Source organism: Pocillopora damicornis, chromosome 2, assembly GCF_964200805.1.
Source record: "Pocillopora damicornis chromosome 2, jaPocDami1.2, whole genome shotgun sequence".
NCBI lineage: Eukaryota > Metazoa > Cnidaria > Anthozoa > Scleractinia > Pocilloporidae > Pocillopora > Pocillopora damicornis.
Window position 1 is genome coordinate 32,713,689 of NC_142671.1, and position 26,171 is coordinate 32,739,859.

At 38.6% G+C, this 26,171-nt stretch overlaps 1 protein-coding gene and 1 pseudogene across 1 annotated transcript in view; one reads left to right on the forward strand and one right to left on the reverse strand.

Moving 5' to 3' along the window:
* Window positions 1-107: 107 nt before the first annotated feature.
* On the reverse strand, window positions 108-13,493 carry LOC149050918 (uncharacterized; annotated as a pseudogene).
* A 4,535-nt stretch (window positions 13,494-18,028) lies between these two features.
* The window catches only part of LOC149050919 (uncharacterized), a 218,824-nt gene continuing 210,681 nt past the window's right edge, over window positions 18,029-26,171 (forward strand). The window contains exon 1 of the mRNA XM_089197952.1: window positions 18,029-18,302. Within this exon, the coding sequence (XP_089054078.1) occupies window positions 18,162-18,302 (141 nt within the window). The 5' untranslated portion in view covers window positions 18,029-18,161. The remainder of the gene's footprint in view (window positions 18,303-26,171) is intronic.

The window sequence follows — 26,171 nt, forward strand, 5'->3', positions numbered from 1 at the left end:
GGTTGCGAAAAAAAAAAGGCACTTATGATGCTTGCAAAAACGAAAACCAATATCGCAATCTTGTCTAATCGGCGACTCGTTCAAGTTTTTCCATTTTCCTGAAGCAGTTAGACAAAAGCTGAGAAGGTAAAAGTGGAAAGGGTCATGACATCGAAGTGCGTCGGTCGTGTACACGAAAGACAGCTATGTGCACAAGAGCAAGCAAAAATAAAACAGAGATCCTAGTATTCCTTTACCTCGTCCGTTTTGACTTTCTTTAAAGGCTGCTCTTTAGCTACATATACATGAACACCCTCTTGTTTGAACTGAGTAGTTGGCAAAGATTCCACATAACCATCGATGAATAGGCATTTATCTTAAAATGATATATAAGCGGCGAGTCCCTGCTGAATCGGTGGAGTGGTACTCAAATGATTAAAAATGTCGTACAATCTAAACGGCAGCGACGCGTTAAAATTGTTGACAGTCTTCACGAAAGATGATTTGGGAATTTGTATCTCCTGATTTACTGAATGGTTTGAGGAGGTGGTGTCGTCTTTTTCGAAATTTGAATCCATTGGCAGAACCAATTTTTCAACTGCGGAGGCGATTTCCACGATCGAAGTTTTCAACTATCTGCTCGCTGAAATCCACCGAATCCTCGAAATATTTTTAAAGTTCTGCCACATTCATAGCGTTGAAATCGGTTCCAATTTTGTTTACGCTTCTTGCTTACGATTCTTCGCATATACTTTGGCGGTAGCGAAATGAAAACTTGCTTGATAAATAATCAAACATATTACACAACAAATAAGTCAATTTTAAATATCGAAAAGCTTCACGACAGTGGAAATTATCTACAACAAAATGTTGAAGTCCTTACACGGGTCGTGTATAGTTGACCCAATGTCCGAACTTTTTCGGTTTGTTTACAACAGAAGCCACGTGACATTACACGTGAAATCGAACGCCGAAAGGGTAAATTCCCCATTTTGAGGACATTTTGCCACAAATGAATGGTGCAAATTATTTTGTGGTAGCTGATGCGATATCTGGTTTCACCAACATACTTTAGATCACTATTGAAGCTTAGCCACAATCTCTCATACTCCTTTTGGCAGTTTCTGGTGGCTACGTCTGCCCTAACGAGTCTCCAGCGAAACGAGGGACAAAAGGAGACAGCAGGAAGCAGGAATGAAACATTGCTTATCGTGTCCTTAAATATGGATATGGAATACCACAGGAGGAGGCCGAGAAAGATCATGATGAGAATCCTCACAATTTTCTGCTGCAATTTCAAGTGGACTGACTCACAAAGCTTTTATTGAGTCTAAGAAGCTCATCGCTCAGGGCCCTGTTTTGTGTCATTTCAGTCCTTAGTTCCCTATAATACCTCAAGTGGATGTGTCTAGTGTTGGCGTTGGTGGAGGGTTCTTGCAAAATGATCAGTCTGTGGTGTTTGACTTTAGCATCCTACAGGCAACTAAGCAGTGCTCCGCAGTCACCGAAAACGAAAGTGTTGCTAAATATTTGGATTTTAAGAATTGGAACAGTTTTCTTTAATGAAATTCAGATATCAATACAAAAGGACCAATCGCCACTCGAAGGTATCTTCACGAAACCTCTCATTCTTAAAGCATCAAACATGGCGATGTGTAGCACACACGCAAGGAAATTTTTTTCGTGCGCTCTGCATTTGAGATTTATTAAACAAACATCAAGAAACATTTGGTCACGCGCTGGGCAAAGAATAATAGAAGCAGACCAATTTTTTTTCCACATTTTTTTTTTGTTTTGATCAAAAAACTCAAATGGATAATCGTTAAATTCAAATTTCAAGTGAACTCGTCGAATTAGGAAAAACTGTCAAGTTGCAAGTTACTCTTTACTATATTTTGTTCTGCTTTGGTCGGGAACAGTACATGATTATATAACCTGAGAAAAAAATGGGCGGTAGAAAAACTTTCCCAGGCAAGAGACAACAGAGTAATGTATTCTTATATTAAATAAAATTTTCCAAAGCTCATTCGAAGTTAATATATATTATATGAGTGCAGATGCGCAATGGAAACGTGCAACAAAGTGGTTTCGGAGAAGTTTCCGTTGTTTCAGCTGATATCATCAAGAAATTACGTCACCGGAAACACATGTTACTTTCAACTGACTACTGGCGGAAACATTTCGAAAAGTGGTCCGGTTAACCTGTGTCGGAAGCGACGGAAACATGAGTAAAGGGCATGATTCTCTCTTCGCAAGTGCGTGTTAGCCGTAACGATTCCACAATAGAATTGAAGGTTTCAGCAACAATTCGGTAACTGGAATTTTGTTTTTTCGTCTATGTAAGTAAATTGTGTTCCTCTAAGATTGGAAGAGAAACAGTAGAGATCTGATCTTTAATAAAATTGAGAAACGTGATTTAAAGAAAATTGTGGAGTATGCACACGTCGCTAAGGGCTCTCGTTTTGGTTGCGTTTTATTGCGTCTTGGCACTCTCTAAATTTAATGGAACTACAACTTCTTCTTCAGTCTCGCCTTGGTATTAACATGGAGTTGGTTGCTTTGGTCTTGGCGTTTTTTTCACGAATATCTTGCCATCTTCAGTTCGCATTGGTGTGCGTGCTAGATCTGTTGGTTTTTGCTGCACCAAATTCTCCTTAGCTAGATGGTCGAAACACGGTTCTACCTGTTTAGTTATTGCTGGACGTGACCCCCCGCTGGATATTACTGTCTGGATGGATATTTCTTGGAACCCAGGTCCTACAAACGATTTATTTGTTATCTGCTCTGGCGGTCAAAATCTGGTTCATGCCGGAAATTTGCATATTTCAAGTTCGACTCGAACAGTAAGCACATCAAATAATGGACGGGAGCAAGGTTTGGAATTCCATCGCTGATTACAATGCGGCCGACTGTCACCTCTGGTTATTATAGGCCAGTATTTCGCACGCTCACGGACGTTCCTATTGATATATCACAGTGCTCTTCACTTCGAACTAACTTAATGAAACTCTATTTATTATAATATACTATTGCAATAGTATATTATATGGGTTACCCAAGTACCAACTATCGAAATTACAACGCATACAGAATATGGCAGCCAGGCTTATAACGGACCCGATGAAATTCGATCATATTAAACCGGTACTTTACAACCTTCATTGGCTGCCAGTAAATTATCGTATTCAATTTAAGATCTTGATGATTACTTTTAAGGCGATTCATGGCATGGCTCCTAGCTATTTAAGTAATCTGATCTGTATCCGATCATCGTCTAGGTATTCATTACGCAATAATGATACAATATTTTTAGAACGCCTAAAAGGGGTTATGCGCACAACTTTAGGTGCCCGCTCGTTTCATGCCTCTGCGCCTGCGCTGTGGAACAGCTTGCCTGCGTACATCCGCACGATTGATTCGCTAGCGCTATTTAAGAAATCTCTTAAGACCTATCTTTTTAAGCAAGCGTTTTAAATTCGCATTACAATCTTATCGGTATTTTGTATCTTATTTATTTACTTTTATTCATTCATTCTTTCATTATGTATTCATTTACTATCATTATTTTATTTTAGTATTATTATCGTAATTATCTATTGTAAAGAGCATTTTTATTGTAATTATCTATTCTAATATTAGTTTTCTTGGATTGTAAAGCGCCTTTGATCATCCCACAAATATTAAAGGGCGCTATATAAGTAAATAAATTATTTAATTATTTATAAATCTTGTATTTCTGGAAAATTTTTGAAGTAACGGGATTGATAACTTTAGAGATGTGATTAGTGACATTATTACCTTGGACTGGGTAAAAATATGGGCTGAATAAATAGAATTTGGATCCCCAAATTTAACCTCGTTTCGTATCATGGGTGGGGTATTTCATGGTTGTTTAAACAAAAACTTACGCTTTTTTTCGTATAAACATTGCCCGCTGATGAAACAGTGAGTTACAATGTTTGCCCCGTGGCCATCCCAGAAATCTTTGCGCAAACACAGGGATTCGATTATTGGCAACCCATCCATTGTGGTCTGGCGCACTTAATCTCGAGTACTGGACATTGAAAATGTGCTGAGTAACTGCAAGTGGTGTATACCAATGAAAAGGGAAGCCGCTGACCCACAAGATTGTGCGATTTGTTTAATGGTTGTCATCGGGAGAGCGCTCCACAATTTTGGTTTGTTTTTAATTCAAAAACTCCTTTCCATAATCGTTCAATTCAAAACTTCAAGTGAACTCGTTGCAATCGGAAGAAACCATTGAAGAAAAGAGGACGCAGTGAAAATAAATCTTCCAAGACTTGGCAACCGCAGTTTTGATAAATAAGAAATGAAACAAAGTCCAGTAACTAGCTGATGCTCTTTAAATATTTATGAATAAATGTGAATTCAATCGTTTCAGTAAACACGTTTAATAAGTTGTAGTTGACTGATTTCGTGTAATATACACGCATTTCACACTCACACTTGCAAATGCGTGTAGTGACACGCAGTTTTCGTTGCACGCGTGCAGCCTTTTACCGGAATGCAAGTTTAACTAATTATTAAGTCATGGAGCTAGTTAAGCACGCTAAATGTGTCAATTTTTAAAGGATGAAATTATTTTACACCGCAATGTTTTTTTGCGCTAAAAGCTCAAATATCGGTCTCCCCAGAGAAAACGCACATCAGATCACTAACGACCAAAACGAACGCATGAGAGTGAAAAAAACCAAAAATGGCAAATTTAGAGACAAGATAGAAAGATATGCAAAGTTCTCACTCAAGATGGCTACACTAATCGTTTAATTTACACGCATTTCACGATCAGACTTGCAAGTGCGTGTAGGACACGCAATTCCCAACTACATGCATTTTCAACTGAATGTTTAGTTCTGGAGCTAGTAGAACACCCTAAACGTGTCAATTTGCGATCGTGAAGAACACAATATGCTTCACGTGATCCGCCCTTGAAATGAGTCGTTTTGCTTCATGGTTTTAAAAGCGAGGCATATTTTACGAAAGCTGCATCCGATTCTTCTGCGTTAAGCGCCTTTTTGTCTAAATGGCTGGAAGAACACAATATAAATCAAGTCATCCAGGCTTAAAATGGGCTGTTTTGCTTCAGGGCTTTAAGAACGAGGCATATTTTCCGTATACTGTGCTTCATATTTCTGTTTAAAGCGTATTTTTGCTTTAAGGCTTAAAGAATGAGATTTGAAGTTATCCGAGCTTGAAAACGAGGTATCTTTCAAGTCATTCGTGTTTGCTATGGGCTGTTCCGCTCCATGGCCTTAAAAAAGAGGCATATTTCGCCATATACCACGCTTGCTGCATTCGCCTACGTAAAGAGCCGTAAGTCGCTGTGAGTCATTCGCTGTTCCGCTTTATAGCATAAAAAACGAGGCATTTCCTACGTGCACTGCATTTGACTGTTTTTAAGCAAAAAAGCGAGGTTATTTTCCATTGTCCGCGCTTAAAATGAGCTCTTTAGCTTCATGGCTTAAAGAACGGGCCATATTTCATGGATACCGCATTTGTAAGGGTAAAGCGCTGTTTTGCTTTAAGGTTGAAAAACAAGATATATATTCAAGTCATTCGCGCTTGAAACGAGCTGTTTCGCTTCATGGCTTTAAGAACGAGGCATATTTCGTTTATACTACACTTGTCTGAGGTTAAGTTTACCACAAGACTAGTGATTCCGATGTACATAGATGGACTCTGTTGGGTTCCCATGGACCCCATCGGATTCCATTCGAAAAATGGGTATCGGCGGATACCATCGGACAACATTTGTGCCCTCTTTGAGTTTCATCTGACTTCCGGTACTCTTTCGCGTCAAACGTATTTTACATCCGTTGGAAAGTGTTACGAATAGAATTTTGCCTATTCCATCGGAAAAAATACATTTCCTATGGGTGTGTATTGGAAATGTATGGCAAAAAGTGGCTCATGGCTCGTGTACGACGACCTGACTGACGTCATCAGAGTAACAGTTAGCACAGGGGCACAGAGGAACAGTAGGCACAGAGGAACAGTGGGCACAGAGGAACAGTGGGCACAGAGGAACAGAGGAACAGTAGGCACAGAGGCACAGAGGAACAGTAGGCACAGAGGACCAGTGGGCACAGAGGAACAGAGGAACAGTGGGCACAGAGGAACAGAGGAACAGTGGGCACAGAGGAACAGTGGGCACAGAGGAACAGTGGGCACAGAGGCACAGAGGAACAGTGGGCACTGAGGAACAGTGGGCACAGAGGAACAGAGGAACAGAGGAACAGTAGGAACAGAGGAACAGTGGGCACAGAGGAACAGTGGGCACAGAGGAACAGTGGGCACAGAGGAACAGTGGGCACAGAGGAACAGTGGGCACAGAGGAACAGTAGGCACAGAGGCACAGAGGAACAGTAGGCACAGAGGACCAGTGGGCACAGAGGAACAGAGGAACAGTGGGCACAGAGGAACAGAGGAACAGTGGGCACAGAGGAACAGTGGGCACAGAGGAACAGTGGGCACAGAGGAACAGTGGGCACAGAGGCACAGAGGAACAGTAGGCACAAGAGTAGGAATAGAAGAACAGAAGAACAGTGGGTACAGCAGAACGGCAACAATATGTAATTAATCCATCCAGGCTTGTTGTTGTTATTTATTTATTTATTATTATTTTTTAAAAGTAGTCGGGACGGTGGAAAGAAGCCTAACAAACGAGCCTTAGAGCTATATTAAACGACCTAGATTTCTAGGTTTTTTTTTTTTTTTCACTGCAGGATTGGTATCCCTTCATAAGCAAAATTAGTATCTGCGGTATTCAATTAAAAAAAAAAATTAAGAAAATGATGCAGTAGGCACGGAGGAAAATTAGGTTCAGAGAAACCGTGGGCTCCGAGGAATAGTGTTCATAGAGGAACAGTAGGCACACAGGAAAGGTTCGCACAGAGAAACAGTGAGCACTTTTTGTAAGAGGAGCGCCAACATTCGAAGATGACTGGTTTAATTTCTATCTATAAGAATACTATTTTACCATCAATACAGCAGAAGAAAGTAGAATTACAAATTTCATTGCCCAGTATATTCTTGACATTGTCTAGTGATCATTAAGTAGCAGGAAGTAAAACTGTACGGTGTAGTCCTTGCTGGTCAAGGCCGACATCCCTCGCCGCCACTATCAACGGCTTTTTTAATCTCTACTTGTTGTTTCACCAGCGTGTTTGTTCGGTTATTTAGTTTAGAAATGGTACATTTGGGCACCGAAAAGTGCACTATTGAAGCTAAAGACACATCAGTAGAGCCCGTTGTAATCATTTTGTTATGCGTGTTAGTTGTGTGTCACTGTTTTTCTCCGTTTTTATTAAAAAAGTCAGTAACTTATCTTAATTGAATGAGTTTACTGTATTAAATTGCTATGCGTCATGCTGTTGTCCATGGTTGCCAATGACTCCAATGAAAATACTATTCGTTCTTAGGAAAAATTGTTATGAAATAAAAAAGGATGTAAAAAAGAAGCCAATTTGCTTGACGACAATTTTATTTGGAGACTGGGCAAAATATTTTCTGAATAAATCGAATTTAGATCTCCACAGTTTAACTCGTGTCGTATTATGGGTTGGATGGAATCAACATTAGCTGCTTACAAAATATAACAATAAGTGTTGCGTAAGACACAATTATTATAGTAATTCATAGCATCGATAGTATCAAATATGAACCTTCAAATGTTTTACTTACAGGTAAGTCAACTCGGTGTTGTTAGTGAAGACTCCAGGCGGTAGATTTTCGATTTGGTTGCCAGACAAGCTACTACATAGATTAGGCATATAAATAAAACGTGATTAAAGAAGGTTAAAAGCAGGTTAAAGAACTGGATAGAATTCAAATCCCAATAAGAAGAATACAAGGATCATTTAAATGAATATTTAATGTTTTTTTGCTCTTTTTGTCCTTTTTGTCCTTATTGTTGTTGTTTTTCTCTCTACAGAGGCGAGGGGATCATATTATGATTTTTTCCGTCCATCATTATCCACTTTGGGTTGTTTAGACGTTTCTTTAATGCTCTTTAAAATGCAAGTGTCTCTATTTGGCGATTACTTGATATTGTTAAGAACACTATGTTTCCAATTACATTTGTCTTTATCTCGAACTTGAGTTGTTAAATGATGTAGCATTGCGATCGTTTTGTGTATTACGCCACCTGCTATGCCAATAGCTTAGAGTTCTAGAAGCTGTGTAACATTCATTATTCATGTAGGAACATGTGTTTTAGTAAAATCCTGGAACAGTTAAAGTAAAGCTAATAGGTTTGCAGATTGAATAATTCAGCAAACAAAATTATCAGCTTCTTAATATCGTTTATCCTTAACGATCTGTGGATGTCTATGAAAATTTGGTCAAAGATTAAGCAGGATAACATACGTGATCGAATAGTTACAGTAGGCTAAGGTAACTAATGCGACCCAAATCCCAATAAGAAGCAAAAACGACATTTTAGGTAAGCATTTAGCCCGCAGCACACACGCAAACAAATTAATTTTGACCGTTCTGAATTTGAGATTTAGAGAACAGACATCAAGAAAAATTTGGTAACGCGCCTGGCAACGAATTTTAAAAAGCACATCAAAACTTTCATCGAAGCATTAATTATTGTGATTGGGGAAGCGCTTCACAATTTTTTTTTCTTTAAAAACTTCATTCCATAATCAGCATATTCAGATTTCAAGTCAACTCATGCAATTGGGAGAAACCTTCAAGGAAAGCGGAAGAAGTGCAAGTTACTCTTCGAAGTCCCGACACTCGCATTTCTTATTCATAAAAAACCCAACAAAGTGCATTTACTAGCTCATGCTCGTCAACAATCTTACGAATAGTTGTGAATCCGATTGTCTCAGTACACACATTAGTCGTAGTTGAATGGTTTGTGTAAGTTACACGCATCTCACACTCATACTTGCAAGTGCGTGTACTCACACGCAGTTTTCTTCCTTCGCGCGTGCAGCCTTTTAACTGCACACATTTTAAACCAATTATTAAGTCATGGAGCCAGTGAAGCACGCTAAACATGTCAATTTGCGATCGCGTTCTACTTGAATATTAAATTACAAGGAAAGTATAAACCACAGTTAGAAGAGGGCACTGCTAACTCTGTTTAAACCAAGCTCTCCTTTTTTTTTTTCTGTTTTCTTTTTTTCAAGGGATGAAATTATTTTACACCGCAATTCAACGGTTTTTGAGCTAAAAGCTCAAAAATTGGTCTCCCCAGGGAAAACGCACATCACATCACTAACGACTGAAACGAATGCATAAGTGTGAAACAAACCAAAAAAGGGACAAATTTAGAGACAAGATAGAATAAGATGCCAAGGTCTAACTCAAGATGGCTAGGCTAATCGGCTTTTCCATATGAAAAGTTCAAAAGGATACGTAAAGTTGCTATACAGTACAATAAAGACATCTCGGATCTTTCACTATTCAGCTTCATTAGTTTTCCAAAATAACCTGGCGACTTCGGCGGGTAAAACGAAAACTAAGATCACCGTTCCATGAGACAATTTTATCAACTGGGCTTTTCTTTCCTTAGTGTCTTCACAATGTTCACGCAACGCTGTGGTTAATTTCTACAACTTTTCTCTAGTGTATCGATCGCTTTCAAAATCAGCGGCGTGATTTTTTGGGATTTCAGTAGAACGGAGGCAAGCGCGAGTTGGGCGCGAAGTGTAAGTCATTTCTTTAGTCATTTGCGTGGAAAAATCTAAAGCAAAAGTTAATATCCTTTCAAGTTAAAGTGGATCGTTTTAAAAGTGAGCTTCCTGACTTACAGAGACCGTAGCTTCACCAATGGAGTAAATAAATCTCCATGCAACTTCTTAATCTTGTTATTATCCAGCCTCCTAGAAAATAAGTGTTTTTTGAGAAACTGGTCCATTTTTGATTTAATAAATAATTACGTCTTAAGCAAAGAAATAAGGCAACCTTGACCTTATTCCGGCAATTAATTAGCCTCAAGACTGACAGCAATCGGTGTGAGTATAATTTCACACACATTCGGTAATTGACAAAATTATGTGCAAGTGGTGTTTGAACACAAATAGAGAGGAATACATTCTTTAAGTATCAAATATGACCTTATGTTTTGATTTTTTTATAATTCAGCCAACTCAATGTTGCTATTGTAGACTCCAGGTGGTAGCTTCTCTGGCTGGTTGTCTCCCAAATCCCATATCATAAAAATGTAGCAAAATATTATCGAGGTTGAGCGTAAAATACTTCTTTTAATGTGTCCGACGGGCAACTAAAACGCTTATTTGACTACGAGTTGGAGAAGGTTATAAAAAACTAGGTGAATATTGAAATGCTCACCGTTTAGGCTACCTTAAATCAATTTTGTAGGAAAATTTACTGCCTGACGAGGGCGTTAAATTGCACGCAAAAAACGATATCGCGAAGCGATGAGTGCCATAACGGTTTTTAAGTGCAATTTAATGCCGAATTCACGAGCCAGGATATGGATTTTCCTTGAATCGCATAATTGAATAGAAATAAGAAAAAAAGGAAACAGGAATAATATTATTTGTTTTCATCCTGAGCGCGCGCCCCAGAAAGCCATTTCAAAGTCAAGTGTCAGAACTGTCATTGCGTTAGCGAATAGGAAGCAAGGTCACTCGTACACGTTTGAATCTTCGACAACTTTATTTGTACCTTGTGCTTGTTTTTTCATTTGTTTTCAAACTTTTTAAACACGCCTCACACTATCTTAAAGGTAATAGTGATATTTCACTGAATTTACAAGCCGTTTTTCTTTAACATCTTTTTTCAAATTTCCAAATCCTTTGCTCGAGAAGGAAAATAAGTTGCACCTTTTACCTCTTTGGCAGCAAAACTAAAAGAAATGAAGTGTCCAAGCGAAAGCACTGAAAGTGTCACATCGGGATTTCTTTTTCTGTATATATGGCAATCGACCCTGGCACTTCTTCCGTTGTCGCTTCTTCGTCTTGTTTGGTTGAACTTTCTCTTGCCATTTTCTGGGCCGTGTTTTTCTGTCCTGGAAATCTCTACTATGCAGAGTTTTTAAATTGCAAACTTCGAAAGATATTTAAACCCTTGATACAATTAGAGAATTGTGGTCTGACGTACTTAATCTGACATTAAAAATATGCCGAGTAGCTGCAAGTGGTGCATACCAATGAGACGAGAAGCCCGGCGACTCACAATATTGTGCGATTTGATGATTGTGATCGAGGGGAGTGCTCCACAATTTTGGTTTGTTTTTAATTCAAAAATACCATTTTATGATCATTAAATTCAAATCTTCGAGTGAACTCGTGGCAATCGGAAGAAACTGTTCCAACAAAAGCGGAAACAGTGCAAGTTAATCTTTTGAGTCTTGATACTCGCATTTCTAATTCGCAAGAAACCCATCAAAGTGCAGTTATGTATGCTCGTGCTCGTCAACGAAAAATTGTGAATCCAATTGTCTCAGTACACACGTTTAATATGTATACTGAGTTAGTTAAGTGATTTGTGTAATTTATACGTTTTTCAAACTCATACTTACAGGTGCGTGTAATGACACGCAGTTTGCGTGTTGCGCGCGTGCAGCCTTTTAACTGCATACATTTTAAACTAAATATTTATTCATGGAGCTAGTAAAGCACGCAAAAAGTGTCAATTTCTACTACAATATAGAATTACCAAAAAAGTATAGACCAGAGTTAGAAGGGGGGACTACTAACTCTGTGTATTAACCAAGCTGTTTTTTAAAGGATAAAATTATTTTACACCCTAATTCAATGGTTTTTGCGCTAAAAGCTCAAAAATCGGTCTCCCAGAGAAAACGCACATCACTTCACTTACGACTAAAATGAATGCGTAAGTGTCACCAAACCGAAAAAAAGGGCAAGTTTAGAGACAAGATTGGATAAGATGGAAAGTTCTCACTCAAGATGGCCACACTAATCGGCTTTTCATTATCAAAAGTTCTAAAGGATACACGTAGTTGCCATACATCATTGATCTCCCACCATTCAGCTTCATTAGTTTTCCAAAATAACCAAGCGATGTTGGCGGGTAAACGAAAACTGAGAACGCAGATCACAGATCCATAGGGCAATTTTATTAACTCAGGTTTTCCTTTCCTTAGCGTTTTCACAATGTTCACGCAACTTTTTAGTTATTCTACAACTTTTGAAATAAAATCTTACTCAAGGTGCTGGCTTACACTTTTTGGTGTATCGATCGTTTTCAAAATCATCGGAATCTGAATTCTGATCTTTACCCTTGGAAATCATCGGGCCCTAATGACAAACATTTTCAGGGCTTACCTTACAAAAATTTTTCCAATACTTTTTATGAGTATTCTAAATTTTTGAGGTCTATCCTTCCATTTAACTTACTAATTTACTCCAGCGTGCAAAACCGATATGCACTGAAATAAAAAGTCTGTTCAATGAAGAAAATGAACGTTTTTATTTATTTATTTATTTATTTATTTATTTATTACTATTATTATTATTTTTTATGCAATACCTTTCACTCAGCTGACTCGGAAGAGTAACTCGGCGGAAACTTTTCAATTCTCGAACTACTCGACGTATCGATTGTCGGTAAAATAAAATGAATGCAGGAAAATGCAGACATAGTTTGGGAGAGTGATCTCTGGTAACTGACATTGTGCAATTTCATATTTCTGTTTATGGGCTGTTTTGTGTCAGGGCTTTCAGAACGAGGTATATTTCCTGTATACTGTACTTCATATTTCTGTGTTAAGTGTGTTTTTTTTAAGGCTTAAAGAGCGAGATTTGAAGTATTCTGCGCTTGAAGAACGAGGCATCTTTCAAGTCATTCGCGCTTGAAATGGGCTGTTTAATAGTTCAGAACTATCTTACTGACTAACAGGAAAATGCAGACATAGTTTGAGAGAGTGATCTCTGGTAGCTGACATTGTGCAATTTCATATTTCTGTTTATGGGCTGTTCTGCGTCAGAGCTTTCAGAACGAGGAATACATATCGCATACTGTACTTCATATTTTTGTGTTAAGCGTATTCTTTTTTTTAAGGCTTGAAAAACGATATTTGAAATATTCCGCGTCTAAAGAACGAGGTATCTTTCAAGTCATTTGCGTTTTATATGGGCTGTTCCGCTCCACGGCTTTAAAAAAACGAGGCATATTTAGCTATGTACCACGCTTGCTTCATTTGCTTAAATAAAGCGCCGTAAGTCGCTGTAAGTTATTCGCGCTTGATATGAGCTGTTTCGCTTTATGGCTTTAAGAAGATAATTTTGCCTATTTTATCGGAAAACTAAGTTTCCCATGGGAATCTACTGATGCGTATTGGAAATGTGCGGCAAAAAAAGTCCACGTCTACTCTTTGTTTTTTTAGTGCTAAGGTCCAAGAAAAACAAAACAGAAAATTAGGTTAATTTTGTTCCACTATTTGTCTTTAAATGTGATGGCCTGGGTTCGAATCTCGTCTGAGCCTGAATTTTTTGTTTTAGTCAACTTTTCTGCAATTGGTAAAATTGCAGCTCACCTGCCAGGATCATGTCTTTATTGATTTTAATCCGCAAGTCAAAAGAAACTTATTTCATCACAGATTCATATCGAAAAGTCGCACAGTAAAATGAGCCTTCGTTTCGACAATAAAATGTTTCTAAATGTTTTGTTATACGCACTTAAAAAAAACATTTGAAGGACAATGACCAGAACATAACTGAAGCAAATATTAAAGGGCTATGAAGCGTCCTATAAAAGTAAATAAGCATAAGGGCGGAAGAGTTGACATTTACTTCTGTAGCTCAGTTGGCAGTAATATTCTGGGAGGCCTGGGTTCAAATCCCGTCCGAGCCTGAATTTTTCTTATTCTTCCTTTTCTGCAATTGGTAAAATTGCAGCTTACCCGCAAGGATCATGTCTTTCTTTAATTTTACATCGGCAGCTCCAAAAATATTAATTTTTTACAAATACACAGCTTAAACTTGCGCAAAGAAGAGAACCTTTGTTTTGACAATATACTGTTTGTAAATGATTGAAGTGTAATAAACAAAATATCCCTGTTTGACCGAACCATGTGTTCTCAAAGTAGACGGGGAGAGGTGGGAATGTTTATTTTGAACAGTCATTGTATGAAAAAAAGTCCGAATTGATTATTTTTTCCTGATAATTGCTTACGTTAGGGGAAAGGCTCCATGAAAGGTGAATTTAAATGGGATTAGTAACGATTGAAATCGGATTTTCAATGCAGCCGATCGCATGGGCCAGTGGGCAATTAAAATTTAGAACCGAGTTTTGGCAAGTACGCGATGTGATTTGTTCGATTTTAATTTGATCTGAATATTACGAACTAACAATATGTTCTCAAAGTGGGAGGGGGAAGTGGGAAGGAGGAGGTTGGAATTTGTTGATTTTGCTATTCTTGTTAACTTTAAATTTCTTTTCGACTGGTTGAGTTTTGAACTCTCCATCTTTCGGTAAATTGCGTCTCTCTGAACCCTTTTTGAAGCTAGTGGGATTAACAAAATTTTAATAGAAACTGAATCCCACTCCCACTAATAACAACGGCGGTGGAATTTCTATTAAAATTTGTAACGGGGTCTTGGCAAAAATGCCAGTTGGGATATAGGATTTGATCCTGCCATTATGAGCTGTAAACTGGCTCCTCTGCAACGCATGGACTTGAGGGCAATTAAAATTTGAAACCAAGATTTAGTAAGTACATGAGCTGAGATATTAGATTTGAGTCCCAACATTACAAATTGCTATAGTTTACACGTGTGACTGGGTCTGTATAAGCTTCTTAAAAATAAGTCTCCTGGGATAAGCAATAAATGTTGTTTACTTACAGTCGAATCAACTTGGTGTTGTTGCTGAAGACTCCACGTGGTAGCTCTGCCATCTGATTGTCATCTAATTCCCTACGTAAACGATATTAAGAAAGACAATAAAGCAAATTAATCATCTCATGAAGTTTTAAGACTTACACAGTTTGCAAAGTACATCTGTAGGAATAGAAATTAACTCTTAACTTCTTTCCAGACTCCTCTTCTACTGAGGGAGACCCTTGGAATTTCGGCCAAATCCCTCGAGACCTCAGTTACCGGTCATCATTTATCGCTTAAGTGGCCGGAAGGGAAGAGTCAGAGGATTTGGTTTAAATTTGCAGCTCGCCTGCGAGAATGGTGCCTTTCTTCCAATTTACATCGGCAGCTCCAAAGAAATTATTATTTTTTTAAAAATACACAGCCTAAACTTGCGCACAGAAGAGAACCTTAGTTTTGACATAATACTGTTTGTAGATGATTAAAGTTTAATAAACAAAATATCTCTTTTTGACCTAACAGTGTGTTCTCTAAGTGGGAGGGGGGGAGGTGGGAATGTTCATTTTGAACATTCATTTTATGGAAAAAAGTCCGAATTAATTATTTTTTCCTGACGATTGCTTGCGTTAGGGAAAGGCTTTGTGAAAGGTGAATTTTAACACGAAGACGCGTTATAAATAGGTTGGCCCCTCCCCTTTGTTTCAGCTCAAATGCAAAAATCATCCAATATGGCGACCAACGTTCCCACCTTGAGTGAAACGGTCTACATAGAAGACACACTTTAAGTGTTTTTTTTTTTGTGTCAATAAATTAGAAGATATTGCGTCTTGTTGACTCTCATTCCCATAATTGAGCTCATTTTGATATTAATTGGCACTAACTTATCGTTCGGCCGCTCCAAGCGCTATCTGCGGTCGACGAGACACTCGCACAGTTGTCTTTTCAAAATTTGCGCCGTGTAACTTCGGCTTATGTCCCAAGCTCCTGATACAAACTGGTTCTTCGAGCCTTCAGATTATTCCCATTGAAACTAGCGGATTCGTGATACATTCTATGCGCAATGCTCAGACTATTATTATCTGTGACAATTCTGTGACAAAACCTCTAAAGTAGGGATGATTTCACAAGTAAGTGCGATTTTGAGACAGAATTTCACAACTCTAGTTCAGTTTGGAGAATAGTCTTGGCTCTCACTGCTCGAAAGATATATTTATTGGGAAATTTATTCGTCATGGCTGAGGGAAATAAGCCATCTGTACCCAAGAAAAAGCATCCAACGGATCGAGGTCCACAGTTCTCGTCCAACATAGAAGTTCCTCGAACTCAGGAGAGCAGACTTCTCGGCATCAAAGACCGCATAAAGATGGCCAAAGGCTCGTTGAATCTTACAAAAGCGACGACAAGCACACAGAATGCAGATTTGATGGAAGCTCTTCTGTTAGCTTTTGAGGAGAAAATTGAAATGACTGACATCGAGCGATCTGAGCTTATCATCAACGGAAAGTCCGAAATACACCATCCACAATTGCACGGTTTTCAATTCCTTAAGCTTCTTCCACTCCATCTTCGCGTATTTCTTTGCATTTTGCTGATCCTTTTTCTCCAATTTCTCCTCCACAAGCTGAACGTACGCCACAAAGAATGCAAATCACTGCATCTTCAGCAGAGAACGACTCCTTCTATCTCTGCAGTGAAGAATCTCCGCGAACTCTCTTTTCTTTTTTGTCTAATACGCTAACAACATCATGTTGTTATTGTGGAAAACCCCTCGCTTGAGTCACTTGTTTTCAATCGACAGAGTCATGTAGTGTCAGTGACAATTTTATTTGTTGGTGGAGATTCTTTCAAGTGGCGCTTCTCCCCTATCATGGGAGGATCTCCTCCAAAGTACTGTGTAAATTTGAGGTGAGCACTCATATTTTTGCTTGAAATTTACTGAAATTTGTTATCTCGGTATTTTGCAGTTTTGTTTTTTTTTGTAACTGGTCACTTATCTGTCTCTCTTTCGTAGATTGATTCATGGAGTATTGTCCTGTGGCTTGACAGAAACACAATACACAAGTCTCTTTCAAGCAGCCAACATGGGGTCAGAGGGAGAGAAGACCTTTGACTCAGGTTAGCAATACATATGCTCAGATGCTCTGTCAATCATGTAGTCTTTCTCCTTGTAAGGAAAAGGCAGTCAACAGCAGTTTGCAGGTTGCTAAATCATGAATGTTCTACCAAGATAGCTCAAACTGACTGAACTGTTCCTTCTTTGGTTTGTGCCTTACCAGATGCAATTCTAAAATACTTCTATTTTTAATCACTTCAACAGTCTTTAAAAAACTCAGTTACTGGACAGTCATGAAGAGGGTCTCCAATGAGTCCATGTTGGCCTTTCAAGAACAAGTGAAGAGTAACCCTGCATATGCTGTGAATGGAGAGGTACAAGTTGTCATTTTAATTTCATTTTGTCTTTGGCCACATACTTATACACCTGCCATACTTGGAATATATTATGTAGACTGGCACATACTACGATATAAAATCTTATATCAGATTGTAAACCTTGAAAATATCTGTGAGTAGAGAAATGTGACCATTTTTATGTGTTGATTTCTACCATTTCTTCCTGCAGTGTGTTATAACAGATGCATGGCATGATTCTAGTCAATCAGCAGCACACACAACAGTGTCAGCCCTTTCTTTCTTGTAAGATGGTTTCTACTTGATCTCTTTGTATGATATGTTGAACCTCTGGTATGTTCAACACCATTCCTAAAATCATTTCGTTTGCACTGATTATCTTTAGGACCAAAAAGGTGTTAGCAGTTGTCAACTGGAGTAGGGCCAATGAAACTTCAGCAGTAAGCCGTGAGGTCCCTATTTTAAAAGAGCTGCTGACTTATCTCTCTGAGACACAAGGTATGATAAATTTGCATCCTCAATAATATCATATCACATATGTAATACAAATATGGAGATCAGAAGTATCTTTTATAATGCAGCTAAAGTAATTCTTTTTCAGGGTTCCATGTTGCAGAGGTGACATATGACTTTGTATTACAGCTAACAACATGGATCTTGTCAAAAGGAATGCTTAATTCCTTTGACTCTTGGCATAGTACTCAGTACACACTTGTATTTTTTGGCTCATTTTGTCTTGATGATTATGACTATTCCTTGAGAGTTAGCATTTTATTGGTGTTAATATATTTTTTTTTTATTATTTTCAGGTGCAAAGTCTGTGACTAAAGCAATGAAGGAAGTTGCCTCAGGGACCCAGAGGGATGAGGGCTCAAAGTGGTTTTTTGAATTGTTCGACAAAGATAAGATATCTCTCTTATGAGAGACATCAAAAGCTATATTTTCTCCACAATTATCTGCAGATGTCAAATTCCTTCTTGATATAAGATGAATACAATGGAATATAATAATTGTGAATATTTTACAGTGAAAAGTACAAGGACTCTTGAGTACTTCTGCATGAAGAACAGTCCACCCAATGAAGAAGAATTTCAGGGTACACTGTTGAATGTAGTTGACCATTACCAGGTAATTTGATTGACTGTTTATTGAGAACATAGTATTTTGTTTTCATTTCTGTAAGTACCTTTTGTTGTGTTATTCTAGTACGATATGACATGATCATTACCTCAAAGATTGCACATATTTCTTTAATAATGGTGAACAAGAGACATTATACTTACTATAATCATTACTACTGATTTACTAGTCTATTTTTCTATAACTTGGTGTATTTATTACTCAGGGAAATCATGTCAGATGCCATGCAGAGTCACGGTGCAAGCAGAATGGCTATGTGATGAGCAAAAAAACTTTTAACTAAACCTGAAGTAGTAGCTACACGCAGGGAAGCCATTATGGGCACTTCAATTTATAGGCATGCATCGGACTACATGCGGGTAATTAATTGACACATGCTGTACGTTTATGTTTCTTTGCATGAAGAAGTTTATCTCTTCTTCCAAATTAATGATGTTGAGGTAAGGGCCATAAATGAGTTGAACAAATTCATTTTCCAGTTAAAGAAAAATCACCCATAATTTGTTGCCTTCTTCAGTGCAGGGAAACGTATTGGATTGAGTCTCTCCATTCAGTGATGCTCATTTATGCTGCAAAGCGGATTCATTATGGGGATGACACATACAACATGTGCATGGAGTTAGCCATTCTTGATTGGTTAAGAAACTTATGTTGTTAATTCTGCACAATTACTTTAGCACTTTTTGGATTCACTGCCTTCTCTTGCTCATTGACTCATTTGTCTTACAGAATGAAAATGTGAATCGAGAAGCATCGTCTCTACAGATGTACCAACATACCAGGCATCCAAACTGCTTGGCAGAGACCAGGGTGCTTACTTCAAAGGCATTTAATTTCAGAGAAACTATCTGGTCTACCTTTTTTTAATATAAACAAATGATGTCTCTTTTGTTTTCCATTGCACCACAGTTTCTGAGACATTTACAACTAGGAGCCCAAATGTTAAGTATTAATATGTGAGGTCAGTAGAGAGGACCAATTCTAACAAATGCTGGTACCAAGCAATGAAAACATGAATATTAGGTTTGACACAAGGTATTTCCAGGCGGACTCATTCTCTGTTTCCTCCTGTTACTTTTCTTTGCACTGTATATCTTTTCCTAACCTATAGGAAAGTCACTATAACTTGCTGTGTGGACATTGTAAAATGGACCATAAAAAATATTGAGTACTTGGGCTCTCTTTGAGGTGGGCATTTGTATGAGAATTTTATTATTCCCTTTTATACCCCATATAGGCATTACCAGGAGGGTTAGGAAATCTTGACCTCACATCTTTTATAACACAATTGGGCATCCTTTCCCGCACTGCATTAACGTGGTCCCTCAGTTCGACTTTTCTAGCCTGGTAAAGAGGGTCTTTCCAGAGCCCACATTTGTTCAATGCTCTCCAATACGTCTTCTAATCTTTTCTACGTCGCACCTTCATGTTTAATTGACACGTATGCCCATGGTGTAGCATGAAATATCGCAATAAATATAACTTGTAGTTCTAAAGAAAAAACTCCTTTCAAAACATTCTTAGGCAGGACAAAACATTCTTAGGCAGGACAAAACGTTTCGTAGGTGTCATGCAAGGCTGCATTTCGGAAAATGAAGGCATCAAAAGGAAGCAGTGTTAGACATGAACTGTCGCATCATACGAAAAAATATGTGGTTTGAAAGTATGTTCTAACTAGTATTTCCTAGTTCGAAAAAAATCTGCAATTAGTTACTTCTGGAAAATTATGAATAATAAGGGAGATTAAAGTGTCTAGCGACTGGTTTGGATGCGTCCTTGTCATTTCCTTCCACGTCCTGAACGTGTCAAGGTGCAAAGTACAAAGCCAATGACTTAAGTTACCAGTCATTATTTATCGCCTGAATGGGCGGAGGTGAGGAATCAGAGGATTTGGGTTGTGTCGCGATAAAATTTAACTGATCCCCTGTATGAGTCGCTACAAAAAATGTGGTCTTGTGTAAGGAGAAAAACTTCTTGAAAGGTAAATGAATTTAAATGGGATTTTGAACGATTGAAATCGGAATTCTGGTAAATTGCAAAACAGTGGTTTGAAGGTAAAGGTAAAAGTGGCCTTCAAAACAACATTTTTTTTAAAATGTTCAGGACAGGGGGTTGCGGTCAACTCCCGCAGTTTTCGTACAAGGAAGATCCACGAAGAAATTGTGAAAAGTTCATTTATATGTTCAAAGAACATATGAATATGGTGCGAGCTCAATGGATGGTAAGACAGCGAACCTCCTGCCGAAGAAACAGTAGAAGAAGCGGATTGTGCCTGTTTGGCTAAAGTGGCAGGCAAAAGACAAAGCTTTGGCAGCTTTCCGTTCCTCCATCACTGGTAAGAAGAACCCGAAAAAAGTTCAGGGGAGGAGTATGAAACTGATCTCTTTAAGGTTTGTATTAAACCAGAAATATATGCCCAAACTGTCTACAGCACTTCACAACATCCAATAGGCGAGGCCCTAGGACGTTAATTGTCCAGCCCCTCGGAACTGGGTGTGACCAAGGACCTAGGCAAATCAATCATGGTGCAGTTAGACACTACTTCCACATGCAACACACCACCAGATAGAATTGCTCAATCGTTGATCCCTCTAGGGCAGACGAAAAAAACTATCTCATCCACAGCAAAGCAACCTTATTCGCCTATGACAACTCTTAGCTGTGGTGAGGCTTTTCTTTGCTCGAAATTGATTTCTTTCGTATTATATGTTTTATTATTTATCAAGCAAGTTGATATTTCGCTACCGCTAAAGTAGATGCGAATAATATACACGGGAAGAAATATCAAGAATCCGTAAACGGAAACGCGGAAGAAATATGTGAAAACCTTGCGGAAACACGATGCTCAACACGCGTTTCCGCTGTCGGTTTGGTAACGTTTACTCGTGTTTCCGTTGCTGCGGTCACAGCGGAACCGTACCACTTTTTTACATGTTTCCGTCAGGTTTCAGTTGAAGGAAAACAAACAGATGTATCCGCAAGTGTAACTTCATGTTAACATATGCGGAAACACATAGTAACGTGGCGGAAACATGAATTTTTTATATTTCCGTCGACGTCATCATACCTAAAAGTTCACGGAAATACAAGGTCACGTTCCGGAAACACGTTTTTCTCTTGTTTCCGTAGACGTAATCAGACAGAGCGTCGACGGAAATACTGGGTTACTTTTCGGAAACAGATTTTTGTCTTATTTCTGCTGACGAATTCAGATCTAGAGTGGACGGAAACACTAGATTTTGTTCCAGAAACACTTTTTTTTCTTGTTTTCTCTATTTATCGGACTCTTTCAGCACTCGTTATTCGTGATCTTCCTTTTTCATTACATGACAGGTAAATATGTTCTGATCGTGCGGTTTTATATAACCCCTACCAGACTTTTATACCGTCCGTTTGTGAAATCTATGCTCCACTATGTAAAATCACACATATACGAGAACTATATTTTCTTTACAGCTTCAATCAATTTATTTTGTTCTTCTTCTTTTCTTTAATCGATCGACCGGTGACAATTTTTATTATATGAAAAGTACGTATACATTCCCTCGTCGTCCTTGTCATTTGAACATAACATACCTGAAATTCCTTACTTAACAAATGAACATCAGGAAAAACATACAGCTGGTATTTATGAAATGTCAAATGTTCTGAAAATGTATAGAATTAGTCGCTGCGGACAGCCCAACGAGGGCCGTTAGTTGGGTGAGGGCTTGGTGATTCATCCTCAGTCCGGTTGACACGTGCACCAGTATGACATTGCTTCTCAGTCAGTAGCAGAAAGCGCTTTGACATGGAATAATCAAACTAGTTGTGCGTGCGTACAGTGATGTATCTGATCAGGTATTTTCAGGGCATTAAGCTCGTAGATTATCAGATAAAACCCCTCGTTACATCTCTAGGGTAGAACGTGCGCTATGATTAGCCCATTTAGCGCGCCGTATTTCATTGCATGCCCGCTAAATTCAAAAGTTTGTTTTGATGGCCAAAATATCGCTACAAGAAAAATTTGAACCGACTTAAGGAAAAGTTCGCCAACGAGGAAAAAAAGCAAAACTTAGAAGCAGATATCCCAATCTTTCGAGTCGGATTCTTCGAGTTTTTGAGTAGGACAAGCGGCAAGTAGAGAAATACGACTATCTACGACGAACATAACTCGGGTCGTAAACCAGATTATTCCATTGCAGCCGAAAGGTCGTCGAATACTTTGAAAAGTCAAAATACGAGTGCAAAAGGTTGTGGGGTTTTACGAACAGCAGTTTGATGGAAATTCTAATGTAATAAGCATACCTGCTGCGGCTCTCGATAAGCTCCTAGGCAAGTTCTTTAAAGGTGTCGACAAGCAAAATGACAGTATTTTAAGCTTTCAAATTGCATATTCGAGTTATCTTCCTCTAAATCGTCTCGTTTTTATTGCTCCTAAAACTCTAAAAAGTAGGTTCAGCTCTCAAGCGAGTCCACGCCTTTCTTTCATCGCGTCAACAAACATCGACTCAATGTAAACCCGTCTTTAATCTTTTTTTTCAGTCTGCACCGAGTAATCCACCCTGCAACTTCTATGAAAACGCCACAAATCACCAAAAATCAGATACTAATCGTTAAAAAGGTGCTTGTGCTGTTTTCGATCGAATTGATAAAATTCATTCATTCGTTTGACGTTGACAATGACATTGAACAAAGTTAACCGTTAGTTCGCACTCTCTACACAGAAACGCGTTGTGCTTTGCAGATTTCAGGAATTAAAAAAAAACTCTCGACAAGAGTGTTACTTATAGAACGTTTTATCTCACTTCCTTACAGAAAACCTTGGTATACTTAAACTGTTGCTTTCGTGTAATTTTGCATTATTCTAAACGATGCATGGGTAACAAACAAATATTTTGAACTTTTGACTCAAAGTCCAGTTTTTATTGGAAGCCAATTAAATGTTCTCGTGCTTAGGATTTGACGCTCGTTAATCATCACTGGCCGTTCCGCTTGAACTAAAATCTTTTTCCCTTCTATTTGAATCAAGAGATATAGTAAATATCGTACTTACTTCGTTTTTCTCGGTCCGTAGTGCAGGTTAAAGAACCTCGTTTTTCCCGCGCACTTCGCGCTTGTGCCATAAACCGGAGCGGAAAAAAACTAGGTTCCTATCTTACAGTACGGCCCTCGAACTCGATTAGTAAAAGGTATGCGTGATGGAAATTAGTACTCTCGAATCGCTTTGAAACGCGATTAAGCCTTGATTCCCTAAATTAAAACCGATTCATACACGATGAACGAGTACGATTTCAGTTCCCCAAGTATACCAAAAGAATGGTTGCGACAAAGAGAGGCACTTATGATGCTTGCGAAAACGATTACCAATATCGCAATCCTGTCTAATCGGCGATTCGTTCAAGTTTTTCCATTTTCCTGGAGCAGTTAGACAAAAGCTGAGAAGGCAAAGGTGGAAAGGGTCATGTCATCAAAGTGCGTCGTTCGTGTACAAGAAAGACAGCTATGTGTACAAGAATAAACAAGAATAAAAGAGAGATCTTGGTATTCCTTTACCTCGTCCGTTTTGACTTTCTTCAAAGGCTGCACTTAAGCCACATATACATGAACACCCTCTTGTTTGAACTGAGTTGTTACCAAAGATTCCACATAACCATCGATCAATAGGAATTTATCTTAAAATGATATATAAGCGGCGAGTCCCTGACAAATCGGTGGAGTGGTACTCAAATGACTAAAAATGTCTTACAATCCAAACGGCAGCGACGCGTCCACATTGTACACAGTCTTTACGAAAGATGATTTGGGAATTTGTATCTCCTGATTTACTGAATGGTTTGAAGAGGTGGTGTCGTCTTATTCGAAATTTAAATCCACTGGCAGAACCAATTTTTCAACTGCGGGGGCGATTTCCACTATCGAAGTTTTCAACTATCTGCTCGCTGAAATCCCCCGATTCCTCGAAATATTTTTAAAGTTCTGCCACATTGACAGCGTTGAAATCGGTTCTTATTTTGTTTACGCTTCTTGCTACATTCTTCGCATCTACTTTGGTGGTAGTGAAATAACAACTTGCTTGATAAATAATCAAACATGTTACACAACAAAGAAATCAATTTTGTGTATAGAGAAGCTTCACGACAGTGGATATTATCTACAACAAAATGTCGAAGTCCTTACACGGGTTATGGGTAGCTGGCCCAATGTCCGAGCTCTCGCCGTTTGTTTACAACAAAAGTGACGTGACATTACACTAAATCGAACGCCGAAAAGGTAAATTCCCCGTTTTGAGGACATTTTGCCACAACTGAATGGTGCAAATTATTTTGTGGTAGCTGATGCGATATCTGGTTTCACTAACATACTTCAGATCACTAATGAAGCTTAGCCACAATCTCTCATACTCCTTTTGGCTGGTACTGGTGGCTACGTCTGCCCTAGCGAGTCTCCAGCGAAACGAGGAATATCGAACGAGACAGCAGTAAGCCCTGGCAGGAATAAATGGTCTCTGTAACATTGCGGATCGTGTTCTTAAATATGGATGTGGAATAACACAGGAGGAGGCCGAGAAAGATCATGATGAGAATCTTCGCAATTTCCTGCTGCGAATGCAATAAGTGAAACTCGAGCTCAACCCAGCCAGGTAGAAGTTTAAAACCCCAAAAGTGATTTTTACGGGATTCCAGCTCAACTTCAAGGGGTCAGCCCAGCGTTAACCATATTAGAAGCAATTTTCAGTATGCCGAATGCTGAATTTCTTGGCAAAGTTTTGTCCAACCGTGAGTGATGTGGTCAAGGCTTTAAGAAAATTCAACTACAAAGACGTTCCCTTCTAGTGGACTGACTCACATGGCAAAGCTTTTGTTGAGTCCAAGAAGCTTATCGCTCAGGGCCCTGTTTTGTGTCATTTCAGTCCTCAGTTGCCTATACTACTTCAAGTGGATGTGTCTAGTATTGGCGTTGGTGGAGGGTTCTGGAAAAATGTGAACTCGTCACAATAGGAAAAAAACTGTCTGATGAAAAGTGAAAGTGGTGCAAGCTAATATTTTAAGTCTCTCTACTATATTTTGTACTGCTTAGGTCGGGTACAGTACATGATTATATACGCCGAAAAGAAAATGGGCGGAAGAAAAACTTTCCTAGGCAAAAGACAACAGAGCAATGTGTCCTTGTATTAAAGAAAATTTTCCAAAGCTCATTCCAAGTAAATATTACATGAGTGTAGATGCGCGATGGAAACATGCAACAAAGTGGTTTGGGAGAAATTTCCGTTTGTTTCCGCTGACGTCATCAAGAGATTACGTCACCGGAAACACATGTTGCTTTTAACTGAATACTGGCGGAAACATGTAGAAAAGTGATCCGGTTACGATGTGTCGACGGCGACGGAAACAGAAGAAGACATCATTTTTTTCTTTACGCAAGCACGTGTCAGCTGTAACCATTTTGCAATAGAAACAAAGGTTTCAGCAACTAAGAATTAAGAAACCCAACAAAGTCCAGTAACTTGCTGATACTCGTTAAATATTTACGAATAAATGTAAATCCAATCGTCTCAGTAAACGCATTTAATGAGTTGTAGTTGACTAATTTCGTGTAATTTACACGCATTTCAAACTCACATTCGCAAATGCGTATAGATTTTGTGGTCAGAGGTTTTTTTGACACCCTTGTCATGGAGAAATAACTATTTCTTCATTTTCACGTAAGCCCATCGGAAATTTTTTATCACTATATCATTTTCTTTTTTAACGTTGAAAAGTTCAACTCGAAGTCAAACTCAAATTATAAATCGGACTCGAAAACCAAACAACAAAAAAAGGTAGATTATATTCCTCTGACCAGTCTTGACTATACGAAAATTGAGATCGGATTTCA